This window comes from Lepidochelys kempii, chromosome 2, assembly GCF_965140285.1.
Source record: "Lepidochelys kempii isolate rLepKem1 chromosome 2, rLepKem1.hap1, whole genome shotgun sequence".
NCBI lineage: Eukaryota > Metazoa > Chordata > Testudines > Cheloniidae > Lepidochelys > Lepidochelys kempii.
The window spans coordinates 122,412,168-122,433,068 of NC_136381.1; the positions used below are offsets into that span (position 1 = coordinate 122,412,168).

Here is a 20,901-nt window from a genome sequence, read left to right on the forward strand (position 1 = left end):
TAAATTGCTGTTTTGTGCCGATTCAGAAAGTTTCTCATTTCACTCTACTGCTTGTGTTTGAAGCAGCCATTTATGCCTACCCTACAATTCTTTTCCCTTGATGCTAATAGAAGGAGGCAGGGAAACCAAGCTAACAAATATGGTATCAATAGTTGTGCTGACATGGGAGACAAAAGTAAACAGGCTTAAGTTTGGTTTTTGTCCAAAACAAATAAGGAGATGGGGGGGAAGTGTTCAATACGGAGGGGCACAAAAGGAGAGGGAAACAGTTACTGTGTTTTAGATAACAGTTAAAAAAATACACACACATATTGCAATTGCCCTTTAATATTAAAATTAAATAAATTCCTAACAATTACAATCACTAGCAGAGGATCTCAACACTGGGTACTCTTAAACACGCATGTAGTAATTGTGCAAAAAATAGGACTAGATTAAAGATATGGCAGCTTTAACAGATTTCCTTAGTATAATGAGTACTATTTTACTATAGTTAAATAAGAGTCTTTTTCCCCCGAAGAGAATGTCTTACCTTTTGCTGCCCCTGCACGGATGTGCTGTGTTGCTGCAACTCTAACTCCATTAATCCTATTGCTCAATCTGCTGTCAGTTTTCTTTATTTTATCCCTATGTAGGTAAAATGAAAGAATATTTTTCAAAGGTAGTTTTAGCAAAGATAACCAAGTATACTACAAAAGGTATACAATATTGCTTTTATTTGCACTAGAATATTTACTTATGACCTCAACTGTGCTTATCAGTAAACACAGTACCCTACAGAAGTCAATATTGGGATATATCATAGGTCAAAATTGCAACCCGTGTTATTCAGTATATTTAGTAAAGACAAACGAGAAAACAGATGGGAAGTTGGAGTTAGCATTAAAGTTTCTTCAGGTAAGTAACAGAAATATAGCAGAGGCACATACCAGATGGTCTTACAAGCATTCACGTGGTAGACAGCAAAATGGCATATGATTTCAACTTATATGTATATATAACATAATACAAAATAGTGCAACTGGCTTAAATTTTTCACATTGACGGGCTACCAGCTTACAGAAACAGCTGAAGTAATGGTTAATTTAAAGACATCCATCCTCACCAAATTACTGTACGCTAAGCAATGTCAGATTGAGGAACATTTTAATGAAGTGTCCTGGATAATTTTACAGCCTCTAACTTTCACACTGTTAAGAAAAAGGAAATTCTATATCCGTTCAGGATATAGATGAAGTCCACTTTCGACAACAAAACAGTGGAGATGTACACACTGAAATGCTCCTTCCGCCGATGTAACTCCCTTGCTATGCGGACATAATAATGCCACCTTGACGAGAGGGCAAAGCTTATGTCAGTGCAGTTAGGGCAACGCAGTGTCTGTAGACACTGCGTTCCTTACGCTGGCTGTTGGCGGTCATTCTTGTCAATTTCATAGCTCCAGGGGATGCTGCTGGGTCTCCACTCCAAGCTGGGCTGCCCCTCAGGCTCCTGGTTTGGGCTGCTGCCTGAGTACCCTGCTGGAAGCCCTGCTGTCCACTGAGGTCCTGGCTCCCTGCCATGAGCACAACAGCCAACTGCACTCTGGGTGTCTGTCTCCCTACAGGAGGCAAGAAGCCCCTGGCAGCTGCCTCCGGCTCACAGCAAAGAAGCCCTAGGAGGCAGCTACGCTCCTGGTGGGAAGCTGTGCGGAGCTGAGAGCCCTGGCTCTCAGTCCCCCACACTACCCCTCTTCAGTTGATGGAAGTGCTCCTGGTAAGGAGACACCACTGATAGGAGGTTAGCGTGGACATCAGCCACCACAATAATTAATGTAGTGTCTGTAAATCGACCTAACAGATTGATTTAAGATCGTAGTGTAGACATAGCCTAATTCTTTGTCCTTCCTCCATCCCTTACACATTTGGCTAAGTTGCAATTTTGTGACAGATTGCAAAAAAGTGTTTGTAAATGTTAGCTTCTCTTCATATGGAAGAATTAGCTTCTCTTTATACGGAAGAATTAGCTTCTCTTTATACAGATCTATTATTAATTATATTCTTCTTAAATTACAAGAAGGAGTTATGGATTTGTATGTTTATGAGACTCACAACATGCCTGCCTATCATCATCATGCAAATTCCAGGCTGAAGCAAATGGATGAAAAAGGAACAGCATCCAATGTATCCTTGTATTTACTTACAAAAAGGCAATCATTAAAAAAAAAAAATCTGCATACCTACATTTGACAGAACCTAGATCTTCAAGACAGAATGAAGCTCAAAACAGTCAGTCAAAAGAGGGAATCAAATTTTAAGAAATTGCTGGAAATAAGGTACAAATCCTCAAATCTCAATGTTAATGGAAACCAAACACTTAGATTAACCATGGATTAACCACATTTTCACTGAGTACATGCATTATATTTAAGTCCTTAGTTACTAGTTGTGAAATTAAAACCTACTTTTCCAGTTGTGGCTTTCCTTTCTTCTTGTTTATTGCAGATAAGCCCCGTTTCTCTCCAGCATGCTAGAGAACAAATACCATGATGGTAGTCAGAAAATAAAACTCAACAAGAACCAAGCAAAATTTACATTTACATCTCGTATTGGACAAAAGTATGAAGTTCACATAAAGTTTAAATAAAAATTCTTCAGAGGTAGAAATCTCAATAGTCTTTCCCCATTTACAGATGATGGCAAAGGCTCCTAGGTGCTACAGTATTGTGGTAACAAGCATCTTTCTAGAAATCCAAAAGCATTGTATAATGTTTTCTTAATTTAGAATTGCCAGGAATGACATTCATGTGGTCTGCCTCGGCTGAATGGTACTAGCCAGTGACTTAATGGGATAAGCATGAGACAGTAAATAAATAAATATATTTAATACTATACTAGAGCAGGTTAAACCAGGTTAAACCTGCTCTAGTATAGTATTTAATGTTTACTCTCTCATGCTTATATCTTATTAAGTCAAGAAGTTGAAAAAGTTAGTGGATTGTAAGATTTATAGAATGTTACTTTGAAGGAAAAATTAGTTCACTGTGTATTTTGAAAGACCCACAAAGCTGTTCTTTTGGCTTGCAATATTGCTATATTTGTCAATACCCAACTTCGTATGAATGATGAAAAATAAATGTAATTCCATTTATTGAGATATACCATAGTAAGTATTAGTTACTACATACAAAAATTTTTCAGAAACAATGCAGATGACTCATGAAAAGTTTAAGTACGTGTAACTATCTACCAATTTAGTTCTTCCACTTCTCCAGTAATTATTTCAAACAAGAGTAACTATTACAGAATTGCACTAATATCAAGGCGATGGAAACTGAATAGCCACAAATAAATGTCACTACAATTGTTTTTCAGCAAAAGATAATAGCATTTTAGTTGCATATACAACGCAGGTGTGATACAATGGATACAAACGAAGTGTTAAGTGCCCTCAGTTGAGCCATTTTAAACAGTTGCTCTAGGCTGCTGTTTGCAACTAGGCAAAAAATGATCCTCAAGCTTTGAATCGTCTTCAGTGAGAACCCATTAAAATAAGCTGTTCTCTGTAGGAAACTGAGTGGAACTGAATATTGACTTTTCCGCTCAGATCTCTCTCATTAGGACATTTTAATTATGGAAATTTAATACATGGCTGTTAGTAAGGAAGTAGTAAGAATTATACAAAAAGTTAGAGGAGGGTTGCTGTAAGTCATGTAGTCACTAACAAGTTGAACTTAAACAGTTTCAAGAATTAATACTGTAATGTGCATAACTAGCCTTGAAGTGAAATTTAATGGTGAGCTCTGGGTAATATCCTCACCTACCATTATGAAATAAATGAAAGCCACTCACCTGATCAAGTAAGTTTGTACAGTGCTCTGGATGCTGTTGAACAGTGCAGTTTTTTCTTCTCCAATCCACTACCCCATTCTGTTCAGAGTGTTTTATGTTAAGGCCATCCAGTGAAGAACATTTTGTACTGCTAGTGCTGGTGAAAAACACAAGTATAAAAAACTTCTGAGATTTCCATAACAGCATGCCCAATTTTGTAGCATATTGGGAAGATAGGTGTTTTCAAAATAATTAAAATCTTTCTCTCAATAGATCTCTAGGTGGAACACGTTTTGTGTGTATTTATTTTTAAACACACAAAAATGGCTGTAAGCTAGATCAACATTAAAATTTACTTTACTTAACAGGCAGTTATATACTAGGAATACTTATGGAGTGTGTACATGTGTGGTAGTGTTACTACTGGGGGAATTCTGCACCACTGCGCATGTGCAGCATTTATGTTCCCTGAAGATTTCTTTGCATCCCTGCAGAAAAATGACCAACAGTGAAGCAAAGGGAAGTCACAAAAGCAGTCATGCAACCTTCCCCAGCAGTATATTCTGGGTGTCAGGACAGCCAGCAGAGAGGTAAATCACTGTGGGGCAGGAGGCAGGACTGGGGAAGACCTGCCTGGCGGCTCCTACCCTGCGCCTGGCTCACCTGCTAGTCCTGGCTGGGTTGGGGAGAACAGGACTTCCTCTTCCCCTGCACAGAATCTGGGGCTGGGTAAGACCCACCCCCAGATTTCTCCCCTGGCTGCAAGAAGCTCTGCCAACTCCCCCAACCCCCATCCCGCTTCCTGCATCCATCACTCCTCAGCTGCAGGGGGAGGGACCCCTGTACAAGCAGCTGCTTCCCCATCAGCCCAATCCCCATGCATCCAGACCCCCACCCGAATACTCTCACTTTCCTGTCAAGCCTCCCCTCCCCCAGACTCAGAACCCACATCATGAACCCCACTCCCCCTGAACCTGGACCACCCCGATGACCCATCTGCACCTAGATCCAAGCCCCAACCAGTTGCACCTAGATCCCCAACCAGCTGAGACCCACTTTCCCAGCATCTGGATCTCCCAGTGAGCCCCACCCCACAGAGTTCTATCCCCCCTACACCCAGACCCCCCCCACTGAGCCCCAAACACCTTCACTTGGACCCCTCCTGCACAGTCCCATTACTGTTGCACCCAGAACCCTGCAACAAGCCCCTGTGCATCCAGATCCCCCATACACCTGGATCCCCCACTGAGCTGCCCGCACACAGAATGCTTTCAACCCACACTGGGAGCCCCTCCACACTTGGATCCTGCCTTGCTGAGCCTGCCTGCCCACATGAATGGACAGGGCCCTTGGGTGTCTCTAGGGCAGGCCCAGTCCTTATGCTGTGTCAGGGTTGGGTGCAGCCTCACTGCTGAGTCCAAGTCCCAGGCGAGGGAACGGGGGGTGGGGGTGGTGGAAAGAGCTGAACAGTGAACTCCCACCTCTGTGCAGCCAGTGGCCTGTGATCCCCGATGCCATGCTGGAGCCTTCACATTTGACAAATAAAATTTGCAGAATTTTAAAATATTGTGCACAGAATGCCCTCAGGAGTATAAATGTGTTCTGTTAGAGAGTGTGATTTCTAAAGAACCCTAAATTGTTATATTATCTATTATATGTAGATAAGCCCTTACGTTACACAAAATTTAGAATATTTACAAACTCACAAATCCTAATAGCTCATAGAAATGTTTCACGATTCATTTCCTTTTTTCACACTTAAAAAGGGAAAGTGGTTAAACAGCAGTTTTCTAGATCTAGATTTTTTTTAAACTTGTTTTCCTTCTCCTCTAAACTTCAAAAATGTTGAAAAAGTGACTACATACTTCAAAAATATATACAAGAAAATTAGAAAAAGCTGTGTAGGACTATCTTCAAACCACATTTGTGCTCATTTCTACAACCATGTAGCAGAATTTAAAACTATCCCTTTGGTTGCATATTCTCTGTTCCCACACTAACTACTTCTGAAGAGTGCTGAGAAATCTAAACTAGTGTTCTGCATTTACTTTGGACCTCAATGCCTTCCACTCAAACCACATGTGGCAATAGTCAGCCTGATTGATTTATAACTAAGTACAGACACATTGATCAGCATGGACTCCTGTAACAAGATTTCTGATGGGGGTCACCAGGCCATATGGACCTATAATCCACCCTTCATCTGTCATCCACAAATGTGCCCCACTCTTGACTAAGAACAAAAAAAAAAAAACAATAAAGTGTCTTATACATTTATAACCAATTTTTTTCTATATGACTTTTTGCTTTTAAATACATTTTAAAATTAATTGTTCTTGCCAGCTTCATGAAAGCACTGCAATACAAAATACTTTATTCCATTCCTGGGACGGTGGCACTCTAGTGCCGTACAAGGCAATAGGGATTCTAGAGAGCTTCATTACCAAGCACCTCTGGAAGATATTAAAGGAGAGGTGAGTTAAATGGTCCAATGAATCCTCAGGAAATAGTTTGAGTAAACCTTGATCAGAACTCAGTCTTGAATAGTCTTGGAATAGACTCACTTAAAAAGGTCCATAACTAATGTACAGGAGTACTTTGGAAGCTTCTGCTAAAGAGTCAGCTGATGAAGGGTTAGGGGCAGGGACTGTTTCAATGTACCACTTGCTGCTTTTCCAAAGACACTAAGTAAGCTTTAAGACTATTTGAGTCTTCATTTCAGATTCCTAACCTTCTCTCTTTAAATAAATTTGTGCTTTTTCTAAAAAAAGAGTGATGGTAGGACTTAAGCCAGAATGTGCAGAAAGGTGCTATATAATCTTCTCTACAGTGTACCACCACTACTCCAGAGATATAATTTTCCTGACCCAAGATTTACACCAGATTCATATGGACGAGTATGTAAGAACTGACTGACAGAAACTTACTTCACCTAGGAGACTCCATTGATATTTGAACACATGAACAGATGGAGACTGAAGTTATCCACAGGACGGGAGACTACTTTGGGGGGAAGGGAGATTTTAGAATAGCCAGATGACTTCTGTCCCTGTCTTAGCTGCTGTAAGAAGGGAGAAGTCAAGACATTTCCCCCACTTTACAGAAACCAGCAGATTCAAGATAGGAGAGAAGAGACTGTTTCTCTCTTCCATCAGCTTGTGGATGGAGCACTTCAAGTTTCAGATTGCTACTACCTGCACCCCTGTACCATCCCATCAACGGGGTTAAGCAAAGTGCTGTATTTTTTTTTTTTTAAGTTAACAGAACCTTCATCTTACATATCCAATAGGTTTAGTTTAGCCCTAATTGATTAGGTCTACAGACAAAGGTGTGGCATGGAACAAGTTATAGTTTCCAGAGTAAGAAAGAACGAAATTTAGATGGAGCATGATGATAGATATATGCATTGTGACAAAGTTCCTCCTCTGCCTTGGTGGGTCCTGCACTTATTGGTGGATTTTCTCGCCTCAGAGGTTCACAGCAGCCCTCAGTTTAGCCACTTTCATGGCTCAAATCTACCGTTCACTCAGTTAGCCTCATCACTGCCCAGCACGGGGAAAGGAAGAAGAAAAATCCCCGCAGTCTCTGCTGATCCACCTAGTGGATCGGGGAACAGGCCAGAGACCTTCCCCTCTGGTGGAACCCACAGTCCAGTTCGACTCCTCCGGTATCATGGAGGGATGGGGGAACCCGGGCCCATCCTCTACTCAGGGTTCCAGCCCAGGGCCCTGTGGATTGCAGCTGTCTACAGTGGCTCCTGTAACAGCTGTGTGACTGCTACAACTGGGATACTTCCCCATGGCCTCCTCCCAACACCTTCTTTATTCTCATCACAGGACCTTCCTCCTGATGTCTGATAATGCTTGTACTTCTCAGTCTTCCAGTAGTATGCCTTCTCACTCTCAGCTCCTCGCACACCACAAACTGAAGTGAGCTCCTTTTTAAAACCCAGGTGCCCTGATTAGCCTGCCTTAATTGATTCTAGCAGCTTCTTGATTGGCTGCAGGTGTTCTAATCAGCCTGTCCGCCTTAATTGTTTCCAGAAAGTTCCCGATTGTTCTGGAACCTTCCATTACCTTACCTAGGGAAAAGGGACTACTTAACCTGGGGCTAATATAGCTGCCTTCTAGCACTCTCCTGTAGCCATCTGGCCCAACCCTGTCACAGTATGTATGTATGCAAAACGGAAAATTAGCTTCTCTACTTACTCTGTGCCAGGAGCCACAGAATTTAAGATACATATTGATACTTACGCTAGATATTTTGCAGTTTCTGGTTTTGCTAGATTTTTTTTGGTCAAGATGCTATAAAAGGTATATATAGAAATGACGAAGAACAAAATGGCAGGCTATAAAGCACCTTGCATACAGATTTTCTGGGAAAGCAAAGCTGCTGTAAAAAGATTATATATAAATGCTGTAAGTCTTGATACTAAAATGCCTGAACCAGAGTGCCAGGCATTAAACGAGGATATTGGAAACTTGGTGTAATGAGGATAATTAATAGTACACAACACAATATATATAGGAATCAGAGTCACATATAAAAAAATATATTATAATTGGAAAAATACAGAGAATGGCAACAAAAATGATTAGGGGTATGGAACATCCTCCATATAAGGAGAGATTAAAAAGGACTGTTGGAAAAGAGAAAAGCTTGGAAAAAAGAGACAACTAAGGAGGGATATGATAGGGGTCTATAAAATCATGAATAGTGTGGAAAAAACACTTCCTTATGCACTATTTACCCCTTTACATAAACACAAGAAGTAGGAGTCACAATGAAATTTAGAAACAGCAAGTTTAAAACATATGGAAGTACTACTTTACACAACACAGTCAAGCTGTGGAACTCATTAACAGGGAATGTTGTGAAGGTCAAAAATATAACTGTCCAAAAAAATCAGATGAGTTCATGGAGGATAGCTCCATCAATGACTATTAGCCAAGATGGTCAATGATGCAATCCCATGATCCAGGTATCCCTAAACCTCCAACTGCTTGAAGCTTGGACTCGACAACAGGGGATGGATCACTCAATTGTCCTGTCCTTTTCATTCCCTCTGAAGCACCTGGCATTGGCCACTATCAGACAACAATACTAGGCTAGATGGACCATTGGTCTGACCCAGTATGGCCATTCTTTGAGTAAATACCTTCCACAAATTTCTGAATAGGCTTATTGTTAGTATTCCTCATTAATAATTCAAGGACTAAAATATACATGGAAAGCATATCTAAGATTTTTTTAAACTGCGTTGGCAGTAAAAAGGTGTTTACATTTACAATGGCCATAAACAAAAGTTAAGACTTCAACACTTTAGTTGATGGGCTATTGTAGGAATACAGTAACTGTACTTCCCCCATAGGAAAAATCTGAAAAGCCACACAAGAGGGATGATTCAACAATATGAGGAATTACCCGGGGCTGGGGTGGGTGTGTGTGTGTGTGTGTGTTCTTGTACGCCAACTATGTAAGTATTCAATATGTGATTGTCTGATTTATGCCAGAAGTGTTGTGAACCTTTACTGGTAACAGACTTGGCCCCTACCGGGCAAGGGCCTAATCTTGGGGAAAAAGAAAGCTAGTTTGTGGTTATGATGTTCTGTATGCTCCCTGAATAACAATGCCATTTTTTGTAAGACCGTCCCAAAATTCTTTGGAACCAGCTAGTTATCTTTCAAATCTCATTCCCAAGGCTTAATACCAAGGAACATGGATTACCTTTGGAAAAGAAATGTATGAGTTACCTGATGTACATGTTAGGCAACTACATTTTTTAAAAACATGTTTTAGGAAGAATTATCCAGGGATGTCTTCCAACTGAACTACTTTCTTCTTAAAGTTTTAATATTAGGACAACTTAATATACCTTAAGACAGTTTGAAAAAGCCTTGATCGAAAAGGAAACTTACATGTCCCTAAAGTTTCAAGCAACTAATAAATATGAATTTATTTAAGTTTGACTTTAAAGTAGACATGCTAGTTTTGCAAACCTTAATACCTACTTGGCAACAGGACTTTTCCCATTATGTTTTTTGTGGACTGATGTGTGCTGCATTACATCTGGGGGGGAAAAAAAACACAAATCAGCAATTCCAATAGTAACAATTGTTTCTATTACAAGTCAATCCAGGAAAATAACCCAACCAGTAAAGGTTCTCGACTATATTTCACTGAATGTTTTGGTAGTGACAGGAAAGACAAATGCTACTATAAATACAGATCCCAGTTTTACAATCTGATCCACATGAGAGGACCCCATACACTTGCACAGAAGGCCACTCAAGTCAACAAACAATGCATGGAAGCAGGGGTCATTTGACATGGTTCAGATGGCTGGACTGGGGACCTTCATCCTGTTTCCCAAAAAAGTTACAAAAATAGCAAAAAGCACACAGAGAAGTGAACACTTCATAAGCAACTGGGATTATTTTCTCACCAACAGACTAACCATAGGTGCCCTGGTTGGGTCAGCAGATGATGCCAGATTTAGCTTAATGGAATACGGGGAAAAAAAAAACAAAAAAAAAAACCCACCAGTCAAATCAAAATGAAAAATGGAAATCTGTTTCCTTTCTCCAACTCCTGGATATTGCCCCAGAAGGTTAATAAGGTACTGGTAGGTGATGAACTGCTGAATGAGTAAGTTCCTGCATTGATATAATGCATTTAGAATCTGAGATTAGTTACAATTTAAGCCAACCTTAAAAATAATAGCATGTAGATGTGGAAAAATGTTCATTATTTTTAACCGTAAGTCCTTGGAGCAGTGACCTTGTCTTTTTACCTCTCTGAAGTACAGTATATTTATTATACTGCCAAAAGTAAAATTTCCCCAGGCCAACTGCTGCTGATTTTTGGCTTCTAAGTAACATCTTTGACTCCTTTGCTATTATTTCTGGGTTTTTCGATTTTTCTTTTGAAAGTTGCTATCATTTGCCTCAACTCCCTTAAAGATGCAGTTCAGAACAAGATCAAAATAGAGATCCAACTAGAAGCCTGAAGGCAGAGTGAGAATTGGACTTATTTGGAAAGTACAAAGTTTAAAAGCATTACCAAAGTTTACTCAAATGGCATTAAGCATGTACTCAAATGCATCTGAAATTTTAAAGTGGAAAAAGTTCTTATTTAAGGACAATATAAAGACAATTTGAACTATTTTCAAATGCATTCCAGAGTTTTCTTACTGTTATGTGTTTTAAGATAAATCAGTGCAATGGGTGGCATTTTCTTTCGAGAACAGAAAAAAGCTTTTCTGAATTGCATATAGTTTTCTAGTGGTAGAAGATATTGTCTCTGCCTTGAAGGGAACAAAATTTGATACAAATCAACCAACCCTGGCATTTATAGTACAGAACTTTAAGAATCCCGTTTTGCCAATGCATTGCAACAGAAACACAATGCGAGGATCCACTGGATAATGTATCTCCTTAACAGGGACCTGACCAAATAGCTTACTGGATATAACTGGTTGATAAAAGGAAGAGATACTTTGAAAAAGCGCTATTTTGTATTACCGCAGTACTATGGTGAAATAGCTAAAATTAAAGATAGTAACATTTCTACTAAAGGAGCAAGCAACCTATTGTGAGCTCTTATGAAACTGGAGGTTAAACAGGAATGTAGTCTTCTTGTCTCTTTAGCATTCCTACCTGATAGCCCACGCTGCTGCTGTCTTTTTTCACATTTCTTTATTTGAAAAGAGATTCAGAAAAGTTGCATCCAAAAGTACATCACACTCCACCTTGCATATCAGCATAAGAGGATAGGAATGGTAACAGTGTGTGCTAACAAAGAGTATGGTTTAACAGTCCTTTGTGTTGCATGCCCTCCTTTGCCTATCGAAAAGTCAAACTCGCGTACTGCTCAAATAATGCAAAACTGGCTTGGCATTCCTTTCAAAATGAGACTACTTATCCACTGGGCTAGTACATCCCATCAAAACTGTACCTGAGAAGTACCAGCTTCCATATCTGGAGTTCATTACCAAGATCAGAAGGATTAGAATCACTGTTAGTAACTGGCCACAATGCTACAGAAGTGCAGCTTTGGGACAAAACTAGAGGAATGAAGTATTTCCACAGAGAGGATCTTCATATTTAAGATGTTTTATAAATAAGTGTCAACTAAACAAACTGAAACAACACACTCAACATTAACCTGGTCGTAAAAAATAGGTAGACACATGAGAGAGTCAAATATCTGTGTGTCCATGTACTAACAAAAAACCCCACAATTCTTCCTAGCTGCTCAACCCAGCCTCTGCAAAACAACTCAAAAAGCAACCACACCTCCAAAGCCTTCCGAGTCACAAATGTAATGACCGTATTAGGTTACTGAAAGCACGCAGTAACAAAAGTTAAAATTTATATAGCAACTTTCATCCAAAGTCTTCAGCACTTTACAAGAGGTAGAAGTCAGTCAAATACATCATTTCTGTGACTATCAGCCTGGTAAAAATTTTACTCATTAATAGAACCTTTGAATATATGAATACCTTCCTCCTGACTTGAAGCCTCTGAACTGTCCTCCTTGAAGTGTTCTGATGCCTTAGCTGTCTTCAAAGAGGGTTGTAAGTTACCTGCAGAGAATAAGTTTTATGTAGTTTTCTAGGAAGATATTACAGCAACTAACTCAGGGCAAAAAGTTAGCTTCTGCAAGAGATACAGAAAACTAGAAGTTAAAGAAAGAGTGTGTGTGCGTGCGCACACACGCATGTGAGAGAAATAAATTGGGGGTTTTATACCAACTTAAAGATACCATCTTAATTTTATCTAGTTGAATAGCAGGTGAAGTTATGTGCAAATATCATTAAAACCAAAAAAGCATACTTTACATAGGTTTGCCAGTGCAATAAAAGCACTCAGCACATATTATAAATGAATTTAAGAAGTTGTGTTTCCTTGCGGTTCTAACACCTTAAAACTCCAATATGACATCAATATGAACTATACCAAGAACATACTCTCAAGACATCAAACCCTTCCAGGGCTGGCCATTTTGAGAGGAGGAGTGAACGAGTGTGCCATTTTAAAACTATGGTGCAGTTTTGACTGTTGGAGATTGTTTGAAGAGGGTTAAACAAACTACTTTAAAATCTCTTTGAAATGGGTTTAAATGCATTTTTGCAAGTTTTGAGTTATTTCTTAATCCTTTCACAATTATAGGTGAAGGTAATGTGGCATTAACTATAGTTAAGTCTGCCTAATACTTTCCACTGCAAGACCTCATTTGCAGTTACTTAGAATAGCCAAGCCAGCCACCAAGGCTAAAATTTTCTATACCAGGTATCTGCCTTGAGGTTGCCTTTTTTGCTGTCTGCTTGGGGGTGGGGTGGGGTGGGGGGAGAATTGGCAAAACATTTTTTCCCTATGTTAAAAGAAATTCTAACCGTTGTTTTGTTGAGAAACAAAAAGTACTCTCATGCTTTGGAACAGGAAATCTGACGGGGTGTTTGCTCTGGAATCATGGATTTTCCTTGACAGGAAAACACGATGAAGATTTGGCTGAATAATAAGTCTTTGGAAACTGTTTGCACATGTGGAGTAGAGGCTTATGGGAAGTAGCAACAAAATTTTCCTGAACACTGTCGATATTGAGCAAGCTTTTCCCCCAAAGCACAATCCAGGCTGGGGCTGAGTAGGCCTTCTGCTGCAGTTGCTTCTCCAGTCTGCTGGGAGGGGGTCGCTGTGACACTGGGAACCAGGACTGAGAGCTAGTAGACCATCTCACTGCTGGTGCCCAGGCATTGTGGACGACTGCTCACTGAATGGTTAGCAATTCAATATATTTACCCTCTATGCCTGGCCCTAAGCCTTATTTACTACACACCATTCAAAACTTTCCTTGAATGCAAATTTATTAAAATTTCCTCATGGGCTTTATGGTGTTTATCCCTATTACATAGGAGTGCTTCAAACACAGTGTATCTTCAAAACAGCCCTGTGATGCAAGATATTCAGTTACTCAACTGTAGACTGAAGGTCTAAGGCAGAGATTCAGGCCAAGATTGTCAAACATGTCCACTAATGTTATTATAGCACTTCAGATGTTCAAAGCACAACTCCTATTGACTTCAGTTGCAAATAATCAGCACTTCTGCAAGTCAAAGCATGGGTGTCTGAAATAGGGCACCCAGAAAAACAGTCACCAGTAAGTTTTGGTTTAAATAATTTTTCCAGTGTAACACAGGAACTATGGGGGGCAGGGGGACAGGAAGAGGAGAGAGAGAACGAACACACTTCTTCAGAGTGGCACTCAACTGCTTTAACCACAAGACTAACCTTTTGCTTCCTGCAGTACCCTGCCTCATTGGCAACTTAACTTCAAACTTCTGCAACAACTGAGGCAGTAGTCTAGCCCCCCAAACCACCACCACGCAAACATGGCCCACCCTGTGCAATGAATGCAGCAGGGTGTCCTTTGGAAAAAGGCGCGATGATATACCTGTATCCTAATGCACTTGCACCAGGGGGCAAAGTGAAGGCTGCATGACCAACATATGCTGCATAACAGATTTCCGACCCGGGAAATCTACTGCAGGATACACATTTGTCAGGCTGGGAGCCCAAAAGAGACTGGACAAGATCCAACACCTTTTGAAGATCAATTTGCCCCAACATTTACACAGTTGGTGCAAATCCTACTTTAAGCACTAAAGCATCCAGCAGCGAGGCATCTAGCAAAACATGAGGAATAGAGATAAGAAACTGCAGCTGATCTGAAGTCAGCCCAGTTGAATCCATAAATATTTTGTTTGAAGTCTATGAAGGTGTTTGTCATTCACTTTACAGGGCTGATCAACATGATATCAGCCTTGTTACAGAAGGCTTCAGGGAGGGTAGTAAAGATGATTAATGTACAAATTAATAATTCACAATAAGTTAATATTTTTCCCTTGTGCCTTGCAGTCCTTTACTCAATCTCTACAAATATATGGAAAGGTCTGCACATTATGCACTGGTTTGCATACTTGCATGGGAGGAAAAAAGATTTCCCTCCCAAAAGGCAGGATCAACCACTGACTGATGAGACTCAAAGCAAAGAGTATGATTCAGTTTTGAACACGCCTACAGTGGTCCTCTTGATAGAGGGGAAGCCAGGCCATAAATAGGTGAGATTCTATGGGGTACCCAAAATCAGGAAGCCCCAAATTGCTAAACACACTAAGTGTTGCCAACCTGCTAGAAACTCAAAGAAGGCAAAGAATATTCTACAAAATCTTCACAATCTCATTCTAGATTTGTATTCTTGAGCAGAGGGCAATGAATAGTCACTTCTACAATGGATAAAAGTAACTTGGTGGCAGGAAGAAAGTCTTAAAGCTTCTTCGTATTATACAAAAGAATATTTAGAAATTTCTTACTGTGAGTGTGCAAAGATTCTGATGAAATTGACTGGAAGAAGTTGTACACTCTCTGACTCTGCAGAAATACCTGTGATGTATTTGAAAATAGCTGCCTGAAATAAAACAGAGTTTTCAGTTATTTTAAAGACATTAGTTTTTAACGTTAAACCATATGTCATTTAAAACCATCCTAAATTAACCATGAAATTTAAAGTTTAGTTTTCATTAACACTTAATTTGGCATCGACAATATAAAACAGTCCATCTTTGTCTTTTGAGCTAGTACAGTATTGTTAGAGTACAGACCTCACAAAGGAGTAGTTAAAAGCAAAACCAATACTTATAAAGAAGTCTCAATGTTAATCTAAAAACATCCATTCATATCGAATTTTTTTTTTAAATTCCACATTTTTGGCTTCAGACTAGCTTGAACTCTTTAACCATCTGAAATAATCTGTAACATTCATAAGCAAGACTTGGGGCTATCGGACCATGGAATGTGTGCTCCGGCATCTTAAAATTTTTTGAACCTGAGCACAAGGTGCTACCAAAAATCCAGTCCATCAATTTATTCTTTTACATGTAGATTTAAATTTGTCTATGGAAATAAATTAGAGTAGTCTGAATATTCTTGGAGGTAAACATGAAAAAGGACTGGATTTTCAAAAGCACTCACTCAGTGTTCATCTAAATCTGCTCCCACTGAGTCAACGATAAAGCCCATGAGCCTTCAAATAGGAGAAGGCTTAGGCTAACATCATCAAGTACTTTGAAAATCCCAGCCCAAGTTCCAGTTTTTGCTTGCTGAAGAATATTACCCATTTCCATTTTCCAGAAAACTATGCTTTCCATTGCTGAAAAACTTCAAGTTGTATCACATTTAAAACAACAACAAAAATTTAACTCTGTCCTGCAGTGACACCATGAGGGGAAAAAAAGTCAGTTTAATCTAACCTGGAACCACAATGCCATAATCATATGGTTAATGCATGGCCTCACAGAACAGTTAACAATGTTTGGGTATCTTAACCACATTTCCATACCATAACATGTTTGAATTTCTTTTAAGTGTAACCTTAACAGAATTTCCTGGCTTTGTAATTCTTTCGTAACCATGCATTACAGCCTCCGTCACCCTATTAGCCCTAAAGATACGTACTCTCCAACCTGAACTCTATTTTAGAGAGTGGGTGTCTTGGAATTTCTATTAAAACCAATTTGGGACTCAAATTCTACATATAGCTAGCCTATTGAATTCCATATTCACATGATACTACCCTTATCCATTCTCTTCCAAGCCGTCTTGTTTGTCACTCATTGCCTCTTATCTTACATGAAACTATTAGCCATTTGGGGTACTGTCTTCCTATAGTGTTTGTACAGCTCCGAATACAATAGAGATCTGATCCCTGGATATAAGGCCACCACATAATGTTACCCCAAGACAAGCATTTTCTTGAGTACAGCAGCTAATTATTAAGAGTATCTTCCTAAGAGTGTCTCAGTTGAATATACCTGGCTCTCAAAGATAAACAGTTGCTGTTTCACTTAGCCACTGCCAGTCCATTTTGCCTGTAAATACTCTGCTCCATGAGCACAATTAATTCCCACTAAAGTCAATGGATTAAGTCTGGTAGCCACTAGACATTTTGGTATTTAGTTTTATTCTGCAGTACATATTCACAAAAGACGTAAGAGGGAGGGAAGAAAGCAGAGAAAATGGGATCAATGGGGAGAGGAAAAAGAAAAAAAAAGACCAAACACTAGTTGAGGGAAGGAAATGCTCATTTGACCTGGAAATGAGAAATCAAATTTTCTTTTCCTTCAAAGTTAAGGGGAGGAGGGGAGAGAAAAAGAAAAAAAGACAAGGAAGAGAAGAGAAACGGGACAGAATAAGATACATGTTTCCACACATGACTCATTTTATTGTACTTTTCTGAAGAAGTCCAGAGCCTCTAAGGAAGTCTTATCACAGGATGCCATGCTGCTGACAGCTCACTTGACTTAAGTGGTTCTTTTCAAGGAAAATAATTTGTCTGCTCAGCTGGTTACCTTATTATTGGCTCTAGATCTGGGTGCCGCCGTTCTTCCTTCTTCTGGAAACCCTGATTTAGTGCTCGTAAAATGGTCTTGTCGAACGCTTCAGATGACAGTTCCTTTGGAAGCTGGTGAAAGGGTTCCAAATATGAGTTGCGCATTATCATATTCAAAGTCTTGACAACAGTACTCTTTATATATGCAATTATACTCCTTACTTAGCAGCACTGAGCTTGGATTTGCTTTTTAAAACAAATCTCATTGCTCTAGTACTGCGTACTATGGTTAATAGCAAAACAATTTGATAGAGAACTGTGAATACTAAAGTGCCCGAGGCCATTTAAATGTTCCAATTTAGCTGGAGACAAAAACGTTAACATTCTTTACTCTAAAACTTCCAAATGATGTGCTGTAGTATGAAAGCATGAGATGGGATTCTAATCATGAAAATTTCTCTAAAAAAATTGAATTTTTATTTGAGAAATGTTAGCAGTCCAATCTCAATTTCCAAAATTTAACTGAATAGCAATACTGCACCTTTTAACCTCTAGTGACAATCAGTTATGATCACAATGTTCTATAGTTTACAAAGAAGCAGTTGTCCATCAGCAGCATCCTTCAGCATATTTGAAATGACTGAAGTCAGAGCGCTAGCTGGGAACTGTATGTTATTCACTGGCCAGGAATTAAGAATTTCTTGCACCGCATGAGGAACTATTGCATTAAATAAGAGGTACCAATATGCGCTACTTCTAGGTAGCAACTTAGAAAACTTGACATAGAATCAGAATTTCTAAATAAAAACCTGCAAATTAACACCCCACCCAAAGAGTAATGAAGGCATAGAAAAAAAGAAAGTGGCAAATGTCAGAAGTTGTGTTTTTTACTCCCCACTTCATGAAGCGGGCACTGGTCTCATGGACTAGACCACAGCAGCTAGTGGAAGCAGAGGAAACATGAAGACTCATGAAATAGAATATTCCTAAATCAAGTGTGTGTAAAGTGCCCGTCTTCAGCTCTAGGACTAGGTCCTTTCATAAGAGCTTATGTTATATAGGTGTTTGGTTTTTAAGATACACAGACATCAGAGACTTAGTGCTAAATTAGCGGTAATGAGAAAGGAGATTTTGACCACAGAAAATACAAACTTTAAACTCAAATCAAAGTGTTGGAAGTAGGAATGTCTTAGACCAGAATGGAAATCTATGAACTAGGGAAGGCTTGATGAGATCTACAGCACAAAAATTTTGATGTGTGTGTATCCAGAGATGTCATCTTAAATATCTGACAGTTTAAAGGGTCAAGACCTGCATTCTTAAAGTGCCTGCTTTGAAACCCATTGTGTAAAAAGTTAATTTGGATGAAAGAACTTAGTAAAATTGTCAAAACATACCTAAGTCAATCATCATGAGAGATATAGGGATGCACAGATCTGAATAGACTGAAAGTTCTCATGGAAATTCAGTTAATGGGATCTTTCCAAGAAGAAATGGAAATGTTAGAATGATCTTGAATAGTCCTTTGCTTTATGGGGTTTGTTGTAATGAAGGGGACTGAATTAATCTGTCCTACATAGGGTATTTCTATTCCACAGAGTAGCTTTGTGGAATAAATAAGATCCCCCTACCCAACATTGTAGAGGTGCATAAATGAGCAAAATGATGAAATTTCCCCATTATGCTTTCTTGGGCCACTAAAGTGAGGGAGTCATGTAGCAGTTTGAGATGGAGATTGCAGATGCAGCCTTGGCTCAGCTTCATTTCCCTCTGGAAGCAGAGCTTCTTTTTCTGCTACCTTGAAGAGAAGAAATCTTGAAAGTGCTCATCTTTGTATGTTGTATGAGCAAAATTCCCTCTTGAACTGCTTAACTGATGGAGTGAACATTTTCTTCTAGACTTCAGTAACTGAACAGACTAGAACCTCTTAAATGAATTTCTCCAGAAACTTTGGAAGTGAATGTTGAACACTAATAGTCTAGGTAACACAGGAAAGAGCTTTAAATCCATGGTCTATTTATTCCAATGTCCTATCTGATAGAAGCCAACTGATAGGATCAGAAGAAACCTTGCAGCAGGTAGATATGGGACAGACTGTCCTCCTTAAGGTCTCATCAAATACCTACTACTTGGAGAACGACTACCTACCAGACCGCATGCTTATCCAGTTATCCCTTTCAGAATTTAACAAACTGTTTGTGTTAGCCATACAAAATGTTGAATCCCTCTCTGAATTTTGCTAAATTCTTGGCCTCAGCAACATCCTGTGAGTCTAATTCCTTTAATCAGTTTCACTGAATGTCCAATTATTCTTGCATTATGAGGGTAGAACAGAAGCTCCCTATCTACCTACTCTATAGCATACAGTAGGACCTCAGAGTTATGAACACCTAAGGAATGGCGGTTGTTCATAACTCCGAAATGTTCATAATTGAACAAAATGTTATCGTTCTTTCAAACTAACATTGACTTAATACAGCTTTGAAACTTTACTATGCAGAAGAAAAAGGCTGCTTTTAACTGTCTTAATTTAAATGAAAAGCACAGAAACAGTTTCCTTGTCAAATCTTTTTAAAATCTTTCCCTTTTTAGTAGTTTACGTTTAACACAGGACCGTACAGTATTTGCTTTTTTAGTCTCTGCTGCCTGATTGCATACTTCCGGTTCCACATGAGGTGTGTGATTGACTGGTCAGTTTGTAACTCTGAGGTTCTACTGCAGGTTTTATATACTTTTATCATATCCCCCTCTTATTTGTCTTTTTACTGTAAGGAAGACTGGGAATCCTTCATACAAGGATTTTTCTGTGTCTGTAATCACTCATCCTTCTCTGAACTGCTCTAGGAGCTAAATGACTTTCATCGAAAGAGGTATCAAATACAAAAGCAGCAACCTGAGTATGGATATATATGAGAGTTACTTACCCGTAAAACTACACAGTCACACTGTTATTGGGAGATGCACCAATAGAACAATGGAAACCACTAAAAGCAGTGCCCTGTCTTGCCAGACTTTACTCCACATGCTTGGTATCAAAAGGATAGAAGAGGGAGGCAATAAAGGAGATCTGTTCCCCAATTTAGCAGAAAAGCCTCTGAAGTGACTAACATCTTCATCTGCCCTAGAACAGAACCTCTGACATTGGTATTGTGTCTTGTTATAAACTAACTAACTATCAGACAGATGTATTCCCACCTGAAAAATATCCATTCTGCAGCTGACTTTCAGGGACCATACCGGTACCACTGGTTCTGGCTGAATTAGTCTGCCAGGATATTGATTCTCCCTATTAGGTAGTGTAATATCATTACAGCTATCCTGTGGCTCACTTCTCTCAGAGAACCACTGCCGCCTTGCAGAGTCATCTGGTGTGGATCCCTCCCTATTTGTTAGGTACAGTATTTGACCATTATGATGCTGGCCAATCATTTGTATTGCATTGTGCAGCCAGTCTGGATCAGGGTCATGCATACTCCAACTACATCCATACCTGCTGGATTCTGAATGGCTAAATCTCTAGGCTTAGCTCTGCACCTGGAAGCAGAAATGAACAGGAGTCTGGCTAGGCTTCTTAGCACTTGAGAGGTTACTAGAAAGCTGAGGAAGGTCTCTTAGAACCCTTCAAAGCTCTCAGATCTAGAAGTCTTCCAAATGAAAAAGTGTATAACATTCAAAAAGTCTGGAATTGTACGCTGAGCAAGAAGGG

At 39.5% G+C, this 20,901-nt stretch overlaps 1 protein-coding gene across 2 annotated transcripts in view; it reads right to left on the reverse strand.

The window, feature by feature from the left end:
* Window positions 1-20,901, reverse strand: part of ZCCHC2 (zinc finger CCHC-type containing 2) — a 73,050-nt gene that overhangs the window by 24,561 nt on the left and 27,588 nt on the right. Inside the window, exons 5-11 of one of the 2 annotated variants that reach the window (XM_073332221.2) lie at window positions 17,215-17,327; window positions 15,181-15,275; window positions 12,313-12,396; window positions 9,821-9,878; window positions 3,831-3,966; window positions 2,444-2,508; window positions 533-627 (exon numbers count right to left, since the gene is read on the reverse strand). In XM_073332221.2, the coding sequence (XP_073188322.1) occupies window positions 533-627; window positions 2,444-2,508; window positions 3,831-3,966; window positions 9,821-9,878; window positions 12,313-12,396; window positions 15,181-15,275; window positions 17,215-17,327 (646 nt within the window). The remainder of the gene's footprint in view (window positions 1-532; window positions 628-2,443; window positions 2,509-3,830; window positions 3,967-9,820; window positions 9,879-12,312; window positions 12,397-15,180; window positions 15,276-17,214; window positions 17,328-20,901) is intronic. The other variant, XM_073332222.2, reaches the window with a different exon arrangement.